Raw genomic sequence first — 25,253 nt, 5'->3', positions numbered from 1 at the left:
TTATCTACCAATATTATTATTCAAGATCCTATTTTAAATTATAAAAATATTTTGTTCTTCTTAGATGCTAGAAATACCTTTGCATTGGTGTTATGAAGACAGAAATAATTTAAATTTTTATCCATCATTTTCTAATTCAGTCTACTCTAAATATATATAAACATTACCTGGACCACATTAAATATGTATATGTTAGAAACAATATTTCTTCATAGGAAAATGACAATACACATTATTCTTTTAAATAAAATACTGTTTCATTATTCCATATCAAACATGTACGAAACATAAAATAACACGATTGGAATTTAGAAATATTACCAACGGGCGAAGAAGACTATATTATATTAAAAACCAGATATATTTTCAGAGTAGAGCTGCGTAAAATACAAGAACAAAATCAAAATTAAAAGACAAAAAAAACTAAATAATTTTATTAATTAAGGGAAATGTTTAAATGTGGATCAGCAGTTCTCAATCTGTGGGTTGCGACCCACAGGAACTGTATTAAAGGGCTGCGGCATTAGTAAGGTTGAGAACCAGTGGTGTAGATTACTTAGTATATAGGAGCTTTGACTACTTTCAATACTCATCTGTATAACCAGTTTTACTTAAAAGCAAATGATGGCATTAAAATCATAGATTACAAATTTTTCCTGAAGATTACACATTTAACTTTTTGGTTAATTTAAAATTTAACTTCACTGACTTTATTATTGTTACATATTCAATTGGCATGTATAACAAACTTGCTAATTAAATAAAAACAATTTGTTTTCAGCTACTTATAAAAAGAATAAAATAAAATTTCAAAATACATTATCAAATCTGTAATGCTATAATAAAGTAAATCTTATGCTTAAGATCATTAGGATTTTGTGGCAGCAATTATGTTTTTGATAGTACCTTTTAAGCATACAAGGTAAAGCATCATGGATGTGACGATACTAGAACATAGTCCTTAATACCTATGCTTAGGGGTCCTCAAACTTTTTAAACAGGGGGCCGGTTCACTGTCCCTCAGACCATTAGAGGGCTGGACTGTGGGGCCCCGGGACAAGTTGGCTGCTAAGCAGGACAGGCAGTGTAGGCAAAAACACCCAGCGGGCCGGATAAATGTCCTTGGTAGGCTGCATGTAGTCCATGGGCCATAGTTTGAGGATGCCTGGTAGGGAGTAGAACAGTGGTTGTCAGGGGCCAGACTGTGGGAAATACAGGGAGATGTTGTTCAGAGGGCAACATTTCAGTTATAAGATGAATAAGTTGTGGGGATCTAATGTACAATATGGTGATTATAGTTAATGTATTGCATACTTAAAATTTGTTAAAAGAGCAATTCTGAAGTGTTCTTACCACACCAAAAAATGGTAACTCTGTGGGTGTGTTAGTTAATCTGACTGTGAGAATCATTTCACAGTGTATACATATATCAAATCATTACATTGCACACTTTTAAATATATTTTAAATAAATTGTCAAACTTTTGACAATTCTATTTCACTAAAGCTAAGGAAAGGGATGGAAGAAAGCCAAAAGAAATTTAACAACTTTAAAACAAAACAAAACAACACCAATGCTAGAACAGAGCAAGGGAATCTAGACATTAAAAACTGTACCAGTAAGTCTCTCTAGAGACAGAAAACCAATAGAGTGTGTGTGTGCACATGTGTGCATGTGACTATATAAAGAAATTCCTTACAAGAAACGGGCGCACACAACTATGGAAGCTGACAAATCCCAAGATCAGCAAGGTATGCACATGGGAAAGCTGATAGTGTAGTTCCAATCCAGGTCCACAGGCCTGAGAATCAGGAAAACCAAAGGTGGAGTTCCAATCTGAAGGCTGGCAGGCTGAAGACCCAAGAAGAGTTGATGTTTCAGTTAGAGTAATACAGTTGGAAAACGTCAATGTCTAAATTCAAATGCAGTTAGACAGGAAAAATTCTCTCTTACTCAGGGCAGGATCAGCCTTTTGTTTTGTTGAGGCCTTCAATTGATTGGATAAAGCCCATACCTATTAAGGAGGGCAGTCTACCAAATTAAATGTTAATTTCATTCAAATGCTCCTTTATAGGAACACTGAGAATAATATTTAATTAAATATCTAAGCAACATGTGGCCTAATCAAGTTGACACAAAATTAACCATTACAAAGATCTTAGAATTTTATTACTTCCCTAAACTATTCATATACATTAAATATTCATTTGTCTATCGCCTGTGATAGGCAATAGAAGTATAGCAATGAATAAAACAGAGAAAACACTCTGCCATTATGGGGAAGAAACACAATAATAAACAGCTAGGTGCTATGGCTCACACCTGTAATCTGAGCACTTTGGGAGGTGGGGGTGGGAAGATTCCTTAAGGCCAGGATTTTGAGTACAGCCTGAGCAACATAGCAAGACCCCCATCTCTAAAAAAGTAGAAAAATTAGCCAAGTGTGGTGTGGCTAATGTCTGTGGTCTCAACTACTTGAGAGGCTGAGATGGGAGGATCGCTTGAGCCCATGAGTTTGAGGTTGCTGTGAGCTATGATAATGATGCTACTGGATTCTAGCCTGAGTGACAGAGCAAGACTCCACCTCAAATTCAACAAGAAGAAACAAAAAAGAAACACAATAAATAATATAAAAGTAAATTTTAAAGTATACCAGGTGGATGGTGAAGCTGGGGAGAAAAGAAGAAAAAGCAGACAAGAAGATTAGGAGATCTGAGGAATAGGAGTAGGGAGGTACAACATTAATAAGGGTAGTAGCAAAATCTGAGAGAAGCAAAGCAGTTTGTGGTACAGGGAATAGCAAATCCAACGGCCCTAGTTTTGGAGCATGCCTAACAGGCAAGGTACTTTATGTAAATAATATAAAGTTAGGAGGCAATATTAAGTAATGTGGTGGAGAGGTAATGAGAAGGTGAGAGCATGTGAACTGGAGATTTTGAAAAGCATTATAAAGACTGTGGTCTCTTCTGGATAGTTTTGAGTAGATGAGAGACACGATCTGACTCACACATATTCGAAGAGTATCACTTTGAATATTTTGGTGAGAAGTGATTGAAGAGAAACAAGGGCAGAAGTAGAGAGGGTAAGCAATAAATAATGTAGGTTCAAAGTGGCCATATTTTACATATTATGTGGATTTCCTGAGAAACTGGATGATAGGAATCATCTAGTTTAACTTAACTATCATTGGATGATAGTTAAGGACAATGATAGTTAAGGACGAATCCATGGTTTTTAGCTTGAGCAAACGTAAGACCTGAGTTGCTATTAATTAACATGGGAAAGGCTAGAAAAGGAACAAGTTTAGGGGGAACAGCTCAGGAGTTTGATACTGAACATGTTAAGTTTGAGGTCACCAGTGGGCACATATCAGAGAGAGAAGTAGACAGTGGGATATACAACTGTCTCCGTGTTTGACACGGAGTAGGCAGTAGGAGCTCTGATATATATACAAATTTGAACGTTGTCAACTGTAAACAGTATTGATATCCCTGGGGCAGAATGTGATCAGCAAAAAAATACAGATTTAAAAGAAAAAGAGTTTTAGGACTGAGTCCTGGAACACCCTTATATTAAAAGGTGGAGAATAACTAGGAACTAGCAGAGAAGAATGAGGAAAAGTGGCTACTGAGGCAGGTGGACACCAAGAAAATACAGAGTGCTCCAAAAGTCACCTGAAAGTTGCCATACACAGAGAAAATGGGAAATTGTAACAAAATGTACCGATTTTTACAAAACATTCATTAAAAATATTTGTGAAATATTCTCTGTGTGTTGGCCACCTCTTTGTAAAATTTTGTAATGAATATTTTGTAAAAAAAAAAAAAGAGAGAGAGATTATTTAGCTATAATTTCCCATTTTCCCTATGGGGAACTTTTGGGACACTTTATAGGCTCCTAGAAAGCAAGAGAACAGAGTGTATCAGGGAGGAAAAAGTGATCAATGATATCAAGTGCTATTCATAGGTCAACAGATAAGGCCTAAGAAATGACTATAGTTACAAGTACTCCTCAAATTAAATATCTCCAATTTAATGCCATCACAATTGATGAGGAAGCTGAAGTAAATGGAAAGAAGTTTGATGTGATTTTCTTTTATTAGATTAGAAACTTGCATGTCAATCTAACCTTATATCCCTTACTTATAAAATTGGAACCACTGTGGTTTGGAAGACTTTCACAAAGGTCAAATGTTATCCCTATTTAATCACAAAGGAAGCAATATACTAATTGCAATATTGCAATTTCCTTAGTAAGCTAGGGAAATTAATTACAGCCCTTGCCTTCTTTGTTTTGCATATGTCAACAATTCCCATCCTTTATTGTCTGATGCCCAATGTTTTGAAAACTGTTATTTCAAGTATTTTTCTTTTAGTTGACCAGATAGTTTATAAAAGTTTGATGGAAGAGGTAGTATACAGCTTGAAACACGTGTACACAGTCTAAAGCAGAACATGTAAAGTACCTGAGATTTTTAATACTGACTTGTATAAATTCAAGGTACCTAAGAAGAAGTCAGGGATTAGTTTTGAAATAAAAAATGGTACTCTTAAAGCAAATCATACAAATATATATATACTAGATTTTAACATCAGTTAGCTAAATTAGAAAGAAAGAAAAACAAAACACTTTACTTTGGGGCGGTACCCATAGCTCAGTGGGTAGGGCACCGGCCACATATACCAAGCACCAAGGCAGGTGAACTGAACCTGGCCCAGGCCAGATAAACAACAATGACGACTGCAACAAAAAATAGCCAGGTGTTGTGGTGGGCACCTGAATTCCCAGCTACTTGGGAGGCTGAGGCAAGAGAATTGCTTAAGCCCAAGAGTTTGAGGTTGCTGTGAGCTGTGACGCCATAGGACTCTATTGAGGGCAACATAGTAAAGCTCTGTCTAAAAAAAAAAAGAAAAGAAAGAAAGAAACACTAAAAAAACACTTGACTTTGAAAAGCATATACAGGCCCTCCAACTTTTGGCCTGGAAAACTTTCCTGTGTCAGATTATTAAGGCATTTGACATAAAAATCTTAGGATCAGAATACTGTGCCATATGCCATGAAGAATGTATAGAGTTTCTTTATAATAATGATTTTGGCCTTAACAGAATTGCAAGTGCAATATTGTCTAAAATTGGTCAAGATGATTAAAGCCAGGGAAAAGAGCAAAAGAAGAAATAAAAACATCAACAAAATACTACAAAAATGAAACAACTGAAAAAAGATTGAAAAAACCCGGCCCTGCAATCAGAGGAAAAGCAATTATACCTAGGCCTGTTCTTTATTATTATTTAATAAATTAGTTAATAAAGTCTGACTCATATGAAAGATTCATTTTAGTTTTGACCTCACTATCACATTAAAAAGAAAAAATTCTAGGCCGGGTGCAGTGGCTCACGCCTGTAATCATAACGCTCTGGGAGGCCAACGTAGGTGGATTCCCTGAGCTCACAAGTTTGAGTTTGAGACCAGCCTGAGCTAGAGCAAGATCTCATCTCTAAAAATAGTCAGGCGTTGTGGCAGGCACCTGTAGTTCCAGCTACTTGGGAGGCTGAGGCAAGAGAATCGCTTGAGCCCAAGAGTTTGAGGTTGCTGTGAGCTGTGATGCTGTGACACTCTACCAAGTGAAACAAAGTGAGACTCTGTCTCAAAAAAAAAAAAAAAAAAAAAAACAATTCTAGTTTATACTGCTTGCCAGAGAAAGGTGAGAAATGTTCTTTAATTTTTTTTCTCTTTGAGACAGTGTCTCAGTTAGTTTGTAGAGTGGCGTGGCATCATAGCTCATAGCAACCTCGACTTATAAGCTACAATCCTCTTGCCTCAGCCTCCTGAGTAGCTGGGACTACGGGTGCAGGGTCTTGTTCTTGCTCAGACTTTCCTCTGACACAGGAATAATAAAGAACAGGCCTAGGTATAATTGCTCTGGTCTCGAACGCCAGAGCTCAAGCAATCCACCTGCCTCAGCCTCCCAGAGGGCTAGGATTATAGGCACCAGCCATCATATCCAGCTTATAAACTAGAATTTTTTGCTATTAGACATGACTTTTATGAATACCTGGTCCAATAATTTTATTTAGTTCCCTTGTATAACAGCTTATTAACATTTCCTTACCTTTGATATAAATTTTAAGTTTAAAAACTATCCAAGAACACTAATTTAAAACAAAACTCTATATTCAAATACATTTGATATTTTTTGAGATAAAAGGTACAGTTCTATTAATCCATTTCAATATAGTTTGTATACGCACAAACATATATCTTGTTTACATGTATGAGAAATATTGTGTCATGATGTTCAAAATGCAATTTTGGATTAGTATATTCTAACCTGTAAAATGACAGCAGGGTCTTCTTTAGCAGATGCAACCAACACAGTATGCCCATTAATGATTCCCTCTGCCAGGAAATATTTGAAGAGCAAAGGTGAATAAGTATTATATTTATCCTCTTCTGTGAAAAAGAAAAAAAAATTTATAGTCAGACTCCTCTCATATAGCAAGTGCATTTGCATGTTTTTACAAATCTTTTCCTTAAAACAAGTATGTGAGATGGGACCATAATTATATTTTCCTAAAGCACGGTTAGATAGGCTAAGAGACTTGTATAGTTAATGAGAAGAAGGTACCTTTAATAAAGACTTTCTAATTCTAAAGATCATTCTCCAACTATGGCACCACTCTAATATTCACAAAATTAAGAGGATTACATGTGATTATAATATGAAAGAATTCAGAGGCCTTTTTTTTTCTTTACTAAGATATAGCGCATTTTCTCACAGTACCTCTAACATCACCATTATAATCCACAGAGTAGTCTGTAAGCTCACACCTCATTTCTTTCATGTCACAATAATTAAGCATTCAATGTATGTAGCCTGATAATTAATACTTATAAAATTTGCAAAAATAGTATTACTCCCACAATCAGCTTTGGCTTTAAAATTCAACAGTAATTTAATATTGAAGATTTTAATTTGATAGAGTTTCTAAATTTGTACTAAATGTTTTCTCAGTAAATAGTCCTTTTGCTTTTCATTACTCTCTCACCCCCCTTCTTGAATTTTAATGATTAAACATTGAATAAAGAGGTTTCTTAGGTAAATACATGTTATATTTTTGTGATTTCATTATATAATAAAAATAGCTTCAGTTTATCTTTGCTCTCTTAATACTGCTGATGAACGTGCCTACATTTTTATATCAGCTTTTTTTAACAGTCTGAACAAAACGCAAAGGCAAGAAACACGGGTATACTTATTGCATTCTCTAAAAAGGGAGTAGCCATTACTCATTTATTCAATAAATATTAACTGAATTCCTATAACATATCAGGGATCATTAATATTTGTAAAAATCACACTATTGAAAACATTGGTAAGGAAGTTTGAACTTGTGCTAATGTCAGCAGGAAATCATTGTGCAAAACCTCCTGCAGCCATCATTATAAAACATGGAGAAGACACCATTTAAAAAATAGTTATCTGAAGGCTTTGGAAAGCAATGCAAAGCTGGCAGCAATCACAGCGAAGTCTGCTTTGGAATGACGGTGATCATGACACGTAAGAATTTCAAGTTTGTGGGGTTTTTTTGCTTATGAATGTCCCTAGGTTCCCTTAGGGACAAATCTTATCTTTTCCAGCTATATTGACTAATACAGCTTTCATACTAGAAAAAAATGCTTACTTTAGTAACTAAGAATTTTCCTCCATTCAACTTTAGAACAAAATAGAAAGTCATGTTTAAAAACAAACTACTTTTTATCTTAAATAATAATTATTAAATCAGTTTACAAAAGGAATCATTTAATCTGAGGTCATTATAAGTCAAAGATGAAAGAAATAAACCCTATCCTAAAATTTTTAATTTCTAAGGTTGATATTTTAACAAAATAGAAAATTAAAATCTTAAAATATTCAATCACCATCCTACCATCCTCACAGAATCATTGCTAAAATTTTGTTCTATTTCCTTTCAGTGCTTTTTAGGTGTATGTTTATTGTTGTTGCTTTTTTTTTTTTTAAGAGACAGAGTCTTGTGAAGCAGGAGTGCAGGGGCATATTCACAGCTCACTGCAGCCTCAAACTCAAGGGCTCAAATGATCCTCCTGCCTCACTCAGCTTCTTGAGTAGGTGGGCCTATAGGTGCATGCCACCACACACGGCTAATTTTTTTCTTTTCTTTCCTTTTTTTTTTTTTTTTTTAAAGAAACCAAGTCCTATGGCTTCAACCTCCTAAAATCTTTAGAATCAATCTATTTCTTTCCTTCTTTACGGCCAACAACTTAGTTCAGTTAACCCTTACTTCTCACCATCAGCCTCCAATTGTTTCCTCTATTTTCAGTCCTGTTCCTCTCCAGTCTATTTCCCACAATACTCAAGTTTTTTTCTAAAGAGCAAATACCAGTTTTTTTCTAAAGAGCAAATCTATTCTTGTCACTCCCATTGTAAAACTTCAAATGGCTTGGGTGGTGCCTGTGGCTCAGTGGGTAGGGCGCTGGGTGGCGGATTCAAACCCAGCTCCAGCCAAACTGCAACAAAAAAATAGCCAAGTATTGTGGTGGGCACCTGTCGACCCACCTAATCCGGAGGCTGAGGCAAGAGAATCACCTAAGCCCAGGAGTTGGAGGTTGCTGTGAGCTCTGTAACGCCACAGCACTCTACCAAGGGCGATAAAGTGAGACTCTATCTCTACAAAAACAAAACAAAACAAAACAAAACAAAACTTCAAATGGCTTTACAGAGCTCCCTAAAGGAAAGCACCCCAAAAGTACGGTGCAGAAGCCTCTCTAGATCACCTGTGCAGCCTTCTTTTTAGACACTTCCTTTCTATATGCTGTATGCTCCAGGCACAGCAATTTACTACTGGCATCAGCCACGCAGCTTCTTGCCTCAGGACCTTTGCATTAATCCATTTATTACTTTGGTTGATAATTCACTCAAATCCCTCCAGAAGCAGAACAGCTAGTACCAACTTTGACGAGCTTTCCTTGAGTTTGGGTGAGATGATCAGAGTGCTCCGGAGCACCCTCATAACCTTCATGATAACATTTAATAAATGTTAAATAAATATTTTATTTCAGCATCTTTGTGGAAATTTTTCCCACAAGGCTAAAAGAATCTTGTGGTCAAAACCACATCTTATTATTATATCCCTAGTAATGAGCATATAGACATATAGTAATGAGCACTAGGTGTCCTCAAACTACGGCCTGTAGGCCACATGTGGCCTGTTGAGGACATTTAACCAGCCCGCCGGGTGTTTTTGCCGCCGCTGCCTGTCCGACTTGTCCCGGGGCCCGCAGTCTGGCCCTCCAACTGTCTGAGGGACAGTGAACTGAACTCCAATGGTCTGAGGGGCAGTGAACTGGCCCCTTGTTGAAAAAGTCTGAGGACCCCTGGCACATAGTATACATATACTAAATATTGATAGAATTTAGGGGAAAAGAACAAATAATTGACTTTTAAGTCAGCCACACCTACTGTAGTTTTGCTGAAAACACACCTTCTTATACACACATATTCTATATAGTTAATCATTTCTATGTTCTCAAATGAGTCTTATGAAGCAGAAAAAGCCAACAGGAAGAAGATCACCTACTTAGAGATTAGCAAAAACACTAAGCTCATCAAGCTGGAAATTATCAATTCTGTGAAACCAATTTTGAGGTTGAACAATTAAACATTTAATTAATCTATTTAGTGACTCCCCATAACCCTGGGCCAGTAAAAATGATGATGATGTGACTGAACTGCCAAAAAGCAAATGTAATTTTGTCTTGAATTAATAGTTTAACTCCTAGCTTAAGGAAGATTGTCTTTCCACTCTATAGGAGTCGACCAGATTGACAAAGATATATTTAGCTTGGGAACTTACACAAACTAAGCCATCTTCAAAAGGCAGTGATCATGATGGTGAAGGGAATTATAATTTATACTTTTATAATTTATAAAAGTATAATGGACATGAAAAGTAGGAATACTTAGAATGCAGAAAAAGAGGCCTAAGAGACATACGAGGTGGATTTCATTCATCATACAACTCACGTTGGCCAGGGAACTATAGAAAAGTGGAGAACCCAGCAGAAGAGATTCCTCACAGGCTAATCTATTTGGATTATTAAATATGTAAATGTTTTTTGATAGACAGTATTATTAAGGGTGAGATGAGAGTAAACTAGTATTCTTATAACTACTGGTTTAAGTATATGTAGGATGGCCTGTTGGGAAAACAATCTAACAAAATTTAACATGCCTCAATCAAGCAAGTTGGTATCTTGGAATTTATTACATACATTTATATATGTATGCAAAGATTATAGACCATATTATGCAAAATAGCACTGTTGCTAATAGAAAAATAGAATTAAATAAATTTTAAGTAAAAATAGAATAAATACATTTTTCTATGGAGAACTAGTTCAATAAATTATGGCACATCTATACAATCAAATCCTACACAATTGTTAACAAGAATAAGGTACAGCTCTACACATGCACATGAACTGATCTCTTAAGATGTATTAAGTGAACAAAGCAAGGTGATAAATACTCTTGTGTATATAACTTATATAGAAATATTCATGTGGGACAACCAGGACACTATTATCTTTGGGGATGAAGAGGAGGAACTGTGAAAACAACTTAATTTTCTTACATTTCTTTTTCTACTTTATGTATTTATTTATACCAAACCTGTAAATTATCTTTTTCAGTAAAAACCTTCCATTCCTCTTTATTTACTGAAAGACAAACTTTTAAAAGTGCATTTGCCATTGCCATTTCTAGAATTCCTTGATCACAGGTTCCTAAATTATAAGAGTTCTATTTCCAGTTATATTTGCCAAATTTATTTCAAGTTCAGATTAACACTGGAATTTAAATCGGAATTGAAGGCAATTGCTAGTTTATCTTAATTCCTGCAGAGAGTTAAGAGCTTAAACATTAAATTTCATAATGGGAAATCCATAAAATCATTATGCACAACAGAAAACTGTGACCTGGAAGTGCAAAGCATCAATGTTATACTAACCGATTAGAAGAACTGTTCCAACAGCTAAACCTCCACCTGGAAATGAAACAAAACCAAGAAGAAAATTAATCTACCATTCATGTTATCTTTAGCATAGAAATTAGGCTTTAACAAGGACAGGCACTTCCACAACTTTAAAATTGCAGTTGCAAACAACATTTTAATTACCTTTGCAATACTATGTTCAAGGTGCTATTATGAAATAATAACATATTATACGTAATTACATACTACACCTTACAATTACTTTCATAATATACTGTACTACCCTCCTTTCTTCTGTGATAAACCATGTAGCATTCAACATAAGAGTGGTTAAGTAACCCAATGTTATATTTAGCACTTGTTAATAAATTAACTCAATAGCCAATACCTAAATGTGCATAGTACCTTGAGAAGTACAACATAGAAAAGAAAGGTTATGATGATGGAAATTCCATTTAATATTTATCCTTGAATTTAGTAGGCCTTTAAGAAAAGAACTGATATTAAAGCTAATTCTTCTTTTATTATGCATAGTATATAAAGTTTGGAGATACTGTAAATATATTAAAATTTAAAATTAACATTTTTGCAATTTCAAATGAGGAAGGGCATAACCACAAAGTATATTTCCATGATAACTAGAAAATGTTCCTTTAAAAATCTGAATTAAGGTAATATGACCATGAGATACATACCTTAACTAGTGAACCATTAAAATCAATTTACAAGCAAGTTTTACAAAACTAGAATGACATTAAAATGACATTTGACTACAGATACTTTGTTCTTCACCTGCTTTGTAAAAGTGCTGCTATTTGTGATTAATGTGTCAAACACTAAAAAATTTACTTAAAAGTTAAAATATGAAAATCAAAGAATGAATAGATGTATTTAGAGTATAATTAGGCCAGGCAGAGTAGCTCAGGCCTGTAGGCTCAGGCCAGTAACCTTCCCATTCTGGAAGGCCTAGGAGGGAGGATTGCTTGAGGTCAGGAGTTGTCGATCAGCCTGAGCAAGAGCAAGATCCCAGCTCTACTAAAAATAGAAAAAATTAGCCAGCTGTGGTGATGAATGTTTGTAGTACCAGCTATGGGGGAAGGTAAAGCAGAAAGATAACATGAGTTTGAGGTTGCAGTGAACTATGATGATACCACTGTTCTCTAGGCAAGGTGACAGAGCAAGACTCTGCCTGAACAACAACAACAAAAAAAGATAATTAAAAAAGAAACTACTCAAAATTGTTGACTAACTGAAGACAATGTTAATAGTTTTTACTTTTATTTTGGTGTACAAAGCTGTGAATGAAATATTTAGAACACCAATAAAGAACTTTCCCCAAAACAGTTTTATAGTGGCAGATGTCATGTAGAAAAACTTGGTATGAAAAGTTCCTTTGATAGTGTTTTTTGTCATTCAAATAGGCATAAACGTTATGTTTCAAACAATATGAAATCTAATAACATACGTGTGCCCAGAATAAAATGTTTGACTTATGCTGTCAGATTTTTGGTGAGACTTAAAATCAATTTTATGAATACTCAGAACATTTCAAACTGCTAGAGAAGGAATAAATAAAAACCCAGTCCATTTAAATATGTGTAAGCTTACATGTTTATAGGGCTAAATGCATATTTTAATTTCACATTTATACAAATTCCTTCATTATAACATCTCAAGTTATACCAGACTAAACAAGAAAACTTTACTTATTGTTCAGATGAAAAGATTAACATAAACTGAAATGTGCATCATGATAGCATCAAAAAGGATCAGAACAAAAGAGTTTGCTTAGGAAAAAATATTAGACTATGGGCGGTGCCTGTGGCTCAAAGAGTAAGGTGTCGGCCCATGTGCCAGAGGTTGTGAGTTCAAACCCAGCCTCGGCCCAAAAAAAAAAAAAAAAAATTAGACAAAAAGTTTAATTTCATAGTTGTGTCACATACAAACTACTAACTTTTTAATCCATTTGAAACATTTTATATCATACTTTCCAATTCCTTACCTCCCTACTTTTCCTTACTTGCAAAAATAAACATTTAATTACCTAATGCCCATTCTGTGTATGTATGAGATGAAATAATATAAGCATACAGCAGACATTGCAATACAGAGGTTAGAACAGGTGTCATAAAAAGGTGAGTTGCCTTTCTTAGTATAACCTATTTCCTGTAGAAAGGATTTAGATTTCTTATCTAGTCTCCCCTGGGTTATGTTTATATCTCCTCAATTTAGGAACTTATAGAAGACTTCCACTGGAGTAATGAAAGAGATTTTTTTTAACATTCATAGTGGGACAATGAGAACCGATGAAGAAATAGTTTCCCAATTAAATAAAGTGATAACGTAGCATAGCTGTCTGGCCCAAAGAGGTATTCAGTAAGAGCTACCCTTACCATTCCAGCAATTATTTTCTGATTCTGACAATCTTCTAAAAGGTTATTGTTATGTGATAAATAGTGATCACTGTAACAGTAATAATTAGTAAAAATACTTCCTTTTTTGCTGCAGTCCCAAACTCTGCCTACCAGTGTTAGTCTGAGGCCTGTTAGCATCACTACCTGAGCTCTGCTTCCCATCCCATTCTCCCTCTACCCCTTGGAAAAACTGTTCTTCATGAAATCAGTCCCTGGTGCCAAAAAGGTTCGGGATCGCCACCTTGATGAACTAATTAATTAAGCATTGTACAAATCAGACTAAGCTAATAAGGTTGTTTTTTCTAAGAACAATCCAAACAACCCTCTGCTCCTGATAATTCATAAAACATCATTTAAATATATAAAAGACCTATGTGGCTGCAGTGGAGTGTATTTGTAGTCCAGCTACCAGCTAGGTTGAGGAAGGAGGATCAGCTGAGCCCAGGAGTTCAAGGTCAGCATGTGCAAATACTTTAAATATTGCACATTATAATTTTGATGTTTGGAATATTTAAACATTACTTAAGACAACATAAAATGGGGACGTATAAAATGACTTTTATCAGCCAATTATCATGTAAGATTTTTCTTACAAAAAGTTCTTTTTTACCTAATGAGCTTTATTATGTAAATGCACTAGAGTCAAAATAAGATTTAAAAAATTTCGTCATTTTGAGGCTGGTCTTAGGGAATAAGATATAACCCACCTTATTAACTCATTAATTTACTTAGTTGACTAAACTTGTCAACTAATGTAAAGCTTTTAAAGTCAAGCTTTTATTCTATGTATATTAAGTGAAATGATTGACCTACACATATATACACATACAAAAAGCAGCAAAGTTGGCTGGGCACAGTGGCTCACACCTGTAATCCTAGCACTCTGGAAGGCCAAGGTGGGTGGATTGCCTGACCTCCCAGGAGACCAGCCTGAGCAAGACCTAGACCGACCTCTCTAAAAATAGCCAGGCATTGTGACAGGTGCCTGTAGTCCCAGCTACTTGGGAGGCTGAGGCAAGAGAATGGCTTGAGCCTGAGAGTTTGAGGTTGCTGTGAGCTATGTTACTATAGCACTCTACTGAGGGCAACAAAATGAGATCCTGTCTCAAAAAAAAAAAAAAAAAGAGAGACACCCTGTCTCTACCAAAAACAGAAAAACTAGCCGGATGTTGTGGTGGGCACCATGCTAGCTAGTTGGGAGATTGAGGCAAGAGGATTGCTTAAGCCCAAGAATGTGAGGTTGTTGTTAGCTATGATTCCACAGCACTTTACCCAAGGAGAATGGGATTGTCTCAAAACAAACAAAAAGCAGCAAAGATCCTTTTTCTCTTCCAAATTTGATTTTAGTGAGATAAGACTTCACAACATTTCTGCAAAATACCTTTTTTGAGACAGGGTCTCACTCTGTCACATGGACTAGAGTGCAGATGCACTCAGAGCTCACTATAACCGCAAACTCCAGGGCTTTAAAAATCCTCCTGCCTCAGCCTCCCAACCACATGGCAGGGGTTAAGAGGGATGTGTATCTCCCTTGCTTAGGCACTTCCGGAACTCCTGGCCTCAAGCAATTCTCATGCCTTGGTCTCACAAAGTACTAGGAATACAGGTATGAACCATGACGTCCAGCAAAATATCTTTATTATAAGGTATTGTGATACACTTTGCTAGAGCTGATTTGATACACAACATAGCTTACATCAAACTGGTTAACATAACCATCGCCTCACTTATTTGTTGTGGTAAGATATTCTAGCTGCATTTTAAACTAATATTCAAGTATGTTTATAGCCATGCCCCATCAAAAAAATAAAATGCTAAAACCAATCAATCAGGACAGGCTGCCCTAATGTAGTCTTTGAAAGCTAGCTTTTAATAAATACACTTTTAAATTTAGCAACCTGTTAGTAATTTTATCTAATTTCAAAAGCAACACAGACTTCATACCAATATTTCCCAAGTAAAATAGAAATATCTTTTCCCAGTAAGGAAGCAATCATCTTACTTCCGTGATAAAAATAAACAAAACAAGGAGTAAAATAGCATTGTTTACAGCTCTGCTCCCTTTACATCCCAATTTAGAAAAGTCAACACACTTTCTAAGTCACTAAGCAAATAAACCGTTGTTACTGGGAGGCTTCTCTGAAAAATATGTCTATATCTAGCTTACAAAAAAGACAAATGGACTATTTCACATACACATAAGAATATGAATTTGAATGGCTGAAGATACTTTGCAAGTCTGTTATTTTAAAATACTAATTTCATCAAGAATTTGTCTTTAAAAAAGAGGATGTTTTTGTCTTAAAACCACAAAAAATTTAATACCAGAAATATCATAAAATTTAAGATCTTGTGATTAAATACTAAAACCTTTTTTTGTTGCCTGGACTAGAGTGCAGTGATATAACCATAGCTCACTGTAACCTTGAACTCCCAGGTATTGGCCTCTCAAAGTGCTGGGAATACAGTAACTATGCCTGGCCTAACATTGGCAACTATCTTATGATTTTTATGCTGTAATGTTGTTTCCATCAATGTGGGTAGTAGTCAAATCGGTACTATTTTTAAAGCTGAAACTTCAATCTCTACATCCTCCCTTAAAGATCCTTTAAATTAAACTACAAATTTTAGGTAATGAGGTCAAATTAATTTACTAGAGTATGAAGGCCCAAACTCATAATTTATATTTCTCAACAAGGACATCTTCCTTTTTCAAAGTTAGACAAAGCAAAAGGGAAAACAAAGAAGTCAGGAACGATAATAGCATTTAATACTGCTCTTTCCAGAGCTCTGTATAGAAGAATGAGTTTGCTAAAATTATAGAAAGTTATTTTGGGGAAAATGCAATATAAAAAACAAATTTATATCCTTTCCTTGGTTCATAGCAATATCTTTTAACTACTTAATGCCATACCCTAAATTATGCTGAAACATTTAAATGTACCTAACTTGGGATATGTATATCAAAATCTAACAATAAAAATTAGGTTGTCATAATAAAAATATTTAATATGATTAGATCGTGTTTGAAATATGCAGAGATTGGGAATTTTCAAATTTATAAAATACTTTAGGATAAGCAACGGAAATATCAGCATATTACCAGTGATTAACATTCAGGTAGCCTGTATGATGCTTTTCAAATATATTTTGCATCTATGATTAAAATTACAATGATATTACAGTGTAGGCAGTAGTAAAATGGCACTACACTGCATCGAGATTATAATACAAACCTTGCTTGTTAACATAGTAGCCACATAATATCTTTAGGCAACAATCATGTCACATTATAGTCTTATTCTGATACCATAACATCCTATAAAATTATTACTTTTGTCACAGTCTGGTCACATTAGGTTTGTCATAATTTGAGTCAAGTATCCTTTTAGACTAACAGTATAGTCTGAATTCCTTATTATGTATACACATTAGCAGTCAAATGTTGCACCTTTAAATGCTTTAATGAAAAATAATTGCAAAGTGTTTGCTCCATAGGACCACACACACACACGAATCAAAATACAAAAATGTCGGTAAGAAGTTAACAACTAAAATACTTCTGGACATATTTATTATTCAAAATGTATTAACTATTATAAGAACTTCAACTTCCAAGCTCTTTAAGAATTGGATACATGCAAAATACAGTATATTTCAAATTATTCAGCAACTGATACCATTTTAATTATCTTAATAAATACCAATTTTTAGCATACACTTGTTATAATCTAATATAGTACACTAAAGTCCCCCACCCCCAAGCATATATGGGAAAATTTTTAAATTATGTTTAAGTTTATATCCGTAAAAACACATGCAGAAGGTGTTTTCATAGGCTATGGTCAAATCATTAATCTTAGGTTCAATAAGGGGTCAAAGATCCAAGGAAAGAGGTCTCAAAAATTTGAGACAGGCGTAGCATGGTGCAAAGAGCACTAAATTTAGAGTCTAAAGATCAGCCCTCAGGATCATTAGTTTGATCATCACTTAAATTTCTGAGTCTAATATTTTTAGACTTCAAAGGCAACTCTGTCATGTTTCATAATCTTTTGCCTAGGTTTTTTTCTTAATTACACATTATTTTTCTTTTAATCATGTATTTATTGAGAAACTGCTAAGTGCCAGTTCTCCTAGCCAGAACTGTGCCAGGCAATTTTGTTATTCTAATGAGGAACTGAAGATATAATGTCAGGAATGTAACCTTTTTATTTGGAGAGTTTTAATATCAAGTGAACAAAGTTATATATTCCCATTGAATTAAAAGTACAGATATAAATGAATTAGGAATAGCTTCCAAGTTTTAAGTTCAAATGTAATGGGACCAAGTGAGCCTCACAAGGGAAAAAAACGGTGAAATAAACCTTTGATTTCAACTAGATATTTTGAGTCATTTCTGTTTAAACTACCAGGCAATGCAAGAGGACAAGGGACTTGAAACCATTAAGTTAAAATACTTAATAATGCACATAGACATAGCCAGGATCCAGTTAGGAAATGAAATAACAGAATTAAGAAGCCGTACTCTTTCTCATAGATTTGCTTTGTTAGTGTCTTCTGCACCAAACCTATTTGAAATGTCTACTTTGAGTGAAAAATAAGAGAGACAAAATGCCTAGTGAAGTACAAGAACAAGAAATGGCAATTGTAATATTTGATCAAAGTGTACAAGACTTAACACACATCACAGCCTATGAAAAAAGTTACAAAATGCAAATATGCACTGTTTTAATAAAGCAGCAGATAGAAATTAATCCACATACTTTATTAACACAGTATGTCTGTCCTACCAATTTAATCTATTCCATCCTTTTAACAGTAGCAAAACAAGCATATTTTCAGCAGACGTCTCATAAAAGTTCCAGAGATTTCAAAGGAAAGCCTAGATCTAAAGTGTGGTTGGAATTTAAAGATATCAATGGGAATGTAGCGGGAAATCAACCCTAGGAAGCAAAATGCCTACATTAAAAAAGTAACAACAAAACAGTATATACACAAAGATTTAATGCAAATACGGGTATGATTACCTCAATATCAACCACAGGCTGTAACCAAATTTTTAACATAAACCTTTAACATCCCCTCTCTTGAAGTCAATAATATTGTTTCAGATTTAGAACGAGGAAATAAACAGTCTGGAGGTGAAAGAAGGGAAATCGCTTTTTTTTTTTTTTTTTGCATTTTCACGAAGACTATCTCCCTTTCACATTGTACGTTACTGCAAATGTACTTGGGGTGAACTACTTGGGATTGGCAGAAGAGTGTATTCAGAGACCAGGACATTATCCTGAGAGCAAGTCAAACCGTCTCCATTCATTAATGCTTCCTCTTGACTAGGAAGCATTTTAGGGTAAAGAACATGCAGGGACCCCACCGCAGTCTAAAGGGGCTGGTGGGTACGGGGAACGATTATAGAAACTGGGGGTCATTAAAGCATGTTTAGTTAAGAGCGCTTATAAGTCCTCTACACAACCCTTCCTCCCCTCCATCTCCATCAGACGAGGCTATTCTCTCCACGTCCAAAGACGTAGGGGTCAGAGAGATGTGGGGTTCAAGTGGCTCCCCTGGCAGGTCCCTTCCCTAAGTTTTCCCACGGTAGAGCCCAGGTTTCCGTTCTGAACCGACCTAAGAGCTGGTCCAGGGCTGGAAGCCCGGTTGATACTAGAAGCTGTCCATTCCGCACCGACGGTCGCGTGCCCGCAATGGACATCAGTCGAGGGCCGCCACTGTCGGCCCCGCCGACTCTAGGACCTCTCCTCTGGAAACTGGTGACGTTACTCATGCCGACTGCAGCCGCCAAAGACCCGGTACTCCCAGCGCCAGCGCCGCAGGTTGCTTCTGCCGCCATCTTGGAGATTCCCGTGTTGACCCAATAGGCACTCTGGGAACTCTTAACAGCCGGCCTGTCAGGGCCAGCCCCAAACTCCCGCCTCCTTACCCGTACCTCTGCTCTTGTAACCAATAGGACTGAGTCTTTCCTCCGGAGTCAACCAATCGCATGCCATATTGCTGAAACGTGAGCTCCACGTAAGGACGGCCAACTTCAGCCGGGCTTAGGTGAGAAAGGGCCGTCTGTGCTCTCGATGAGGGTCTTTCGGGGATCTATGGGGACAGAGGTGGGTAGAATCATTTAACGTTTCTCTTGTTTTGAGTGCCTTCCCGTACGTTGAATTAAAGATAAGGTTGGCGAAGCGATAAACTCTCAGGACTGAACCGTTGCTAGTGGGAGCTCGCACTCGTCTCCGCTCTATAGTAAAGAGAGGAGATACTTTTCCCTGCCCCTTTCTCGTATCTTCATGAGAGAAAATTCACTCCGCCTTCTCCCTGAAGTTCTTTTCCGAATTGCGGGTTATATCGAAAGGGTTGAAGTTATCACCTTGATGAGTTACTTTTTGAGCGTCGGGGCTTAGTAAGTGGGTTGGATTTAGACCTTAGAGTGAACAGACTTTAATCTCTGAGGCGATTTGGTTTTCCTCTGACAAACTCCTGTGACAAGTCGCGGTGAGAAACTTTTGTTGATTTTAATTAGTGCTTCTGAAAGTCTTGGATCATCTTTCCCTAAGCAGTGTGAATGACAGGTGTTACTTTGACAACCTTGTTCACACATTTAATTGTCGTTTGCTGTTAAAGCAGCTGCAAATAACAAAATGATTTAGGTTTCTCCCCCCCCCCAAAAGGGGTAAGAATAATTAGATATGTATGTACTCTTTAAGACTTGTGAATCGAGAGTTTTCTCATTAGAATACGAGTGCCAAAAAGGACATGTAATTTAGAGCTGCATTTTTTGACTTAAAATTTTTCTCAAACCTGAAAGGCGGGGAGGGGATGCGTGGTAAGTGATTTTTGAAGGCATTTATGATTGACAAATGTCTAAGCTCAGACAGAACTCCCAGAACTCATTACGGCCCTATGAAGTTATTGACTTTGGCAGTGATCTACGGTACCTTAGAAAATACGTGCAAACCTCATTGAAATTCTTACCACTGAATTGTTTAAAATCTCAGTGACCTGTTGAAACTTTTTGACTGATTCATAATTGCAACTGTAGTTTTTCATCTTTGGAGGCTTTAAATTTTTTTTTCTTTTTAAAGAACCATGTTCAGAGGAAAAAAAACTTACTATATCAGCTGGAAGCTTTGGTGAAGTTTGCTTTCATTAAATCTTTAAATCACTCAGTAAACAGCTGTTGAATGAGTGATTGCCCTCTACTTAGACCTAATCTTTTTATTTTAGACTTATACTGATAAAAATGATGTCATCTGAGGGAGATAAGATTACAGATTATAATCTTAGGATTACAAGAAAATAACATAGCTCTTAAACCGAATACATTAAATTGTGCTAATTTTGCCTTGTAGTAAATAAACAGGGAGAACAAAAAAGTGATAAGCAGTTCAATATTAAATAGAAACTTATCGAATATTTTTAATGCTCTGAAAACTTTGAAATACTACATATAATCATTTTAACCGATAACATTGTTTTTATTATTTACAACATGATGTCTTAAAGTATATATAAAGTATGGAATGGTTAAATCTAGCTAATTAACAGTGTGTTACCTCAGTTATTTTATGGTGGTAAAAACACATAACATCCACTCTCTCCATTTTTAAGAATGTACGAGGGCTATCTGGAAAGTATCCAGCCATGTAATATTAAAAATAGAGATCTGCACATCTGGATACTTTCCAGATAGTCTTCATATATTTGCAAAAACTATCATCATCTTGCTGTAAATTCATGCTGTAAAATAGATTCTTGAAATATATTTCTCCTCCCTAACTAGAATTATGCATCCTTTGACTAACATCTTTCTGTACTTACCTTCCACATAACTACTACAGCCTTTGGTAACTATTATTACACTCTCTACTTCTGAGAGATCAACTCTTTTAGATTTTACATATGAGTGAGATGGTGCAATATTTAGCTTTCAATTCTTGACTTATTTCACTTAACAATGAAATAATTCATTTTTATAGTCTTCTTGCCACATATTCTGATTTCCTATTATAGTTACCTAACCCATTAGTTTTCTCAAGGTGATGGTAGTGGTGCTTTGTCTCCTTACTTGAACTGAAAAATTATTTTCCAACTTTGACTATAATTTAGGAAGCATGACCTATATATACAACAGTTAGTACATATCTGTGGTATAACACTATTATAGAAGAAACTAATGATTAATGTCTTTTTTTTCTTTACGAAGATAAAACTTTTGCTCTCAAATAATTCCAAGTACTTGAACATGCCATCACGTATTAGATAGAGCTGGATATGAAACATCAGAATAAAGTATTTATGGACGAGTTAAAAGGATACATTTAAGTATGCCATTAATTAATTAAACAATTACTTATTGAATACATACTAAATTCCAGAAATTGTGTTAAGATCTCAGGTTACAGGAGGAAAAATATTTAGTCTCTGTACTCTTTGAGTTCACAGTTTGGGGAAAAATGGGTAGGCCAATAAGTTAATGAAGTACAGTTGACTCTTGAACAATCCAGGTAGGGATGCTAATCCCTGCAAGGTCAAAAATCCACATATAAGTTTTGACTGCCTCAGTACTTAACTACCAATAGCCAACTGTTGACCAGAAGCTTTATCCATAACGTAAGTAGTTGAAACAGTTGATTATATGTGTATGTATTACATATTATATTCTTTTTTTATTTTAATTCATTTTAGGGGGAGAGGGAGGAGACAAAGTCTTTTTCTAGAGCCCAGGCAGGAGTGCAGTGGTGCCATCATAGCTAACTATAACTGCTTCTAAAAAATTTTTTTGCGAAAGTCTCACTTTGTCACTCTCAGTAGAGTGCCGTGGTGTCATACCTCATAGCAGTCTCAAACTGTTGGGCTCAAATGATTCTCTTGCCTCAGCCTCCTAAGTAGCTGGGACTACAGGTGCCTGCCACAACACTCAGCTGTTTTTTTTAGGGATGGGGTCTCACTCTTGCTCAGGCTGGTCTTGAACTGAGTTCAAACAATCCACCCATCTTGGCTTTCCAGAGCGCTAGGATTATAGGTGTGGGCCACCACGCCCAGCTGTTAGCTGTAACCTTGAACTCCTGGCCTCAAGCAATCCTCTTGCCTCAGCCTCAGTCTCCTAGTTTCCCAATGTGCTAGGATTACAAGGCACAAACCATTGTGCCTGGCCTAGGTACTATATTCTTAGAATGGAAAAGAAAATGTTTAGGCTTATTGCCTGTAACCCTAGCACTCAGCGAGTCTGAGGCAGGAGGATCGCTTGAGCCCAAGAGTTTGAAATTGCTTTGAGTTCTGAAATTTCAAGTTCTTGGCACTCTAATTGGGGTGACTGAGTGAGACTCTGTTGAGAAAAGAAAAGAAAATGTTTAGAAAGACATAAGAAAAAGAATATACATTTACTGTTTATTAAATGCAAGTGGATCATCAGAAAGGACTTATTTTTCATCATCCTCTTCACATTGAGTAGGCCAAGGAGAAGCAGGAAGAGGAAACATTGGTCTTATTGTCTCAGGGGAGGCAGGAAAAACAGGCACATCTTAATTTTTTGTCTTGCTTTATTTCTCTAAAAATATTTTTGTATGGTACCAATTTTTCCAATGATTGTTTTAGTTGCAATATCCATATCATAAAAGGGGCTATTCCTAAAAGAAGTCAGAAGCAGTGTTGGATGATTGAAATGCTTCTGCCAGACTGCTTAATTTCAGCTTGTCTTTTGGCACTGTATCTTCTACATCTTCTTCCTCATCTTTGGCACTGGTTTGGAAGTACTCGTTTCCATCAGGTCATCTTTTGTTAATTCCTCTGGTAATTATCTTTTAGTTCTTGAATTTTTCTAAGATCCTTATCTTGAAACTCTTCACCCCTACCTTTTTTTTTTTTAAAGCAATTTCTTAACTGGCAAGGGACTTCCTAACCTCAGGAGCAAAGCATCAGTGAAATCAATCCAGGAAAAGGCCTTGTTGTCTAGGCCTTCTTTTGTACAACCTGAAGACTGTCAGCTTGTGTTTTTATTTTCCTGTCAAGGCTCAGTGATTATCAGCTTTACAGATAAGGGTAAGCATTCCTGATCATAAACCTGATCATATTTGTGCAAACAGTGGAGTTAAGCTATCCCTTCCTTCCCTACAGTCTGAGGCTCATTTCTGTTCCTTGTTTATAAATGTCTTTTGTAGCATTTTTTCCCAGAATAGGGTGCTTTCATCTACATTAAAAACTTGTTCAGTGAAGTGGCTCATGCCTATAATCCCAGCACTTTGGAAGGCCAAGGCAAGAGGATAGCTTTGAGACTAGAAGTTTGAGACCAGCTTATGCAACATAGCAAGACCTCATTTCTACAAAAAATGAAACATTAGCTGAGGGCAGGAAGCTGAAGCAGGAAGATGGCTTGAGCTTTAGGAGTTCAGGGCTGCAGTGAACTATGATCAGCCACTTCATTCCAGCTTGGGTGATAAAGGCAAGATCCTGTCACCAAGAAAAAAGAAAAACCCTGTTTAAGCAGCTATCCTTTCTCCTTAACGATTTTCTAAAGGGTGTCTGGGATCTTACCTGCTGTCTCTTGGTCAGCAGAAGCTGCTGCTCCCATTTTCTTGACATTTTTAAAGCTAAGCCTCTTTATAAAATTATCAAACCATCCTTTGCTGGCACTAATTTCTACCTTTAAATCCTGCACTTTGCTTTTGCTTTAAGTTGTCATAGAGTGGTCTTTCATTTTTTCATCCAAATTATTTTGACATCTCTAGGTATGCCTTTCTTTTTTATTTTTTCAGAGACAGAGTCTCACTTTGTCGCCCTTGGTAGAGTGCTGTGGCATCACAGCTCACAGCAACCTCCACTTCTTGGGCTTAGGAGATTCTCTTGCCTTGCCTCAGCCTCCCAAGTACCGGGGACTAAAGGCACCTGCCACAACGCCCGGCTATTTTTTTGTTGCAGTTTGGCTGGGGCCAGGTTTCAACCTGCCACTCTCGGTATATGGGGCCGGCACACTACTCACTGAGCCTCCGGTGCCTCCCAGTATGCCTTTCTTATAGTAATCCCTCAGTCATATAAAAGCTGATTTTCAGTATAAGATAAAAAGGTACTTTGCAAAATAATGCAAGGTTTTTAGCATGTTGACATAGCTGCAGCATTACTTTACAGATTTCCCTTTTTTTTTTTTTTTTAACAACAATCTTTAATTTGGATTTGTTTATCTTAAAATGATGGGCAACTGCAGCTGCAGACCTCAATCTGTGGTATGGATCAAGCAATTCTATTTTTTTCTTGTAGGGTGGTTACTTTTCTCTGCTTTTTGAGAGGACTTCCAACATCATTACTGGCATTTCATGATGTTATTTGAGGTTTATGGTGTTGCATTAAACACAAAGAAAAATAAGCAAGAACCCTGAGAGGTCATTTTTTACTGCTATATGCTATTTACTGGCGCTTCAAACTGCTCACACTGAGATGATTAACATCTCATGGTGTTTTAAGTGGATACTTGGAATGCTTGAGCTCACTGCAATATCAACAGGGGTGGCTATGACATTATAATAGTACGTATTACACTTAATTTTAGGCAATTATATAATAATTTATGTTTCTCTCTATTACAAATGGCACCACATACCTGGCACCACATATAGTCTGTAAGGTTTGTGTAAGTTTTCATAAATTTTCACTTTATAATAGATTCGTGTATATTTTATGTTAGTAAATGGTAGACTGGTATCCACATATTTTTTGCATTCATGCCATACCGTTTTTTAATTTTTTAATATTTCTACACAGTTTATCTGTGAGTTTTTTCAAATTGTTGCATATCTCCCCCTAAATTTTCCAATTTCCCAATTTTTCC

At 36.0% G+C, this 25,253-nt stretch overlaps 2 protein-coding genes across 3 annotated transcripts in view; one reads left to right on the top strand and one right to left on the bottom strand.

The window, feature by feature from the left end:
• The window catches only part of ELP4 (elongator acetyltransferase complex subunit 4), a 93,705-nt gene extending 74,380 nt beyond the window's left edge, over nucleotides 1-19,325 (bottom strand). Inside the window, exons 1-3 of the mRNA XM_023510053.1 lie at nucleotides 19,052-19,325; nucleotides 11,028-11,063; nucleotides 6,329-6,450 (exon numbers count right to left, since the gene is read on the bottom strand). Coding sequence (XP_023365821.1) covers nucleotides 6,329-6,450; nucleotides 11,028-11,063; nucleotides 19,052-19,274 — 381 coding nt within the window. The 5' untranslated portion in view covers nucleotides 19,275-19,325. The remainder of the gene's footprint in view (nucleotides 1-6,328; nucleotides 6,451-11,027; nucleotides 11,064-19,051) is intronic.
• A 127-nt stretch (nucleotides 19,326-19,452) lies between these two features.
• Nucleotides 19,453-25,253, top strand: part of IMMP1L (inner mitochondrial membrane peptidase subunit 1) — a 93,713-nt gene continuing 87,912 nt past the window's right edge. Inside the window, exon 1 of one of the 2 annotated variants that reach the window (XM_023508088.1) lies at nucleotides 19,453-19,483. The gene's annotated coding sequence lies outside the window, so the exon portion shown is untranslated. The other variant, XM_003781207.3, reaches the window with a different exon arrangement.

The sequence above is a fragment of the Otolemur garnettii genome, unplaced genomic scaffold (genome assembly GCF_000181295.1).
Source record: "Otolemur garnettii isolate 467f Iridium unplaced genomic scaffold, OtoGar3 scaffold00001, whole genome shotgun sequence".
NCBI classification, from domain to species: Eukaryota; Metazoa; Chordata; class Mammalia; order Primates; family Galagidae; genus Otolemur; species Otolemur garnettii.
The sequence above is the reverse complement of the archived record's forward strand: the minus strand, read 5'-3'. Positions and strand labels throughout refer to the sequence as shown.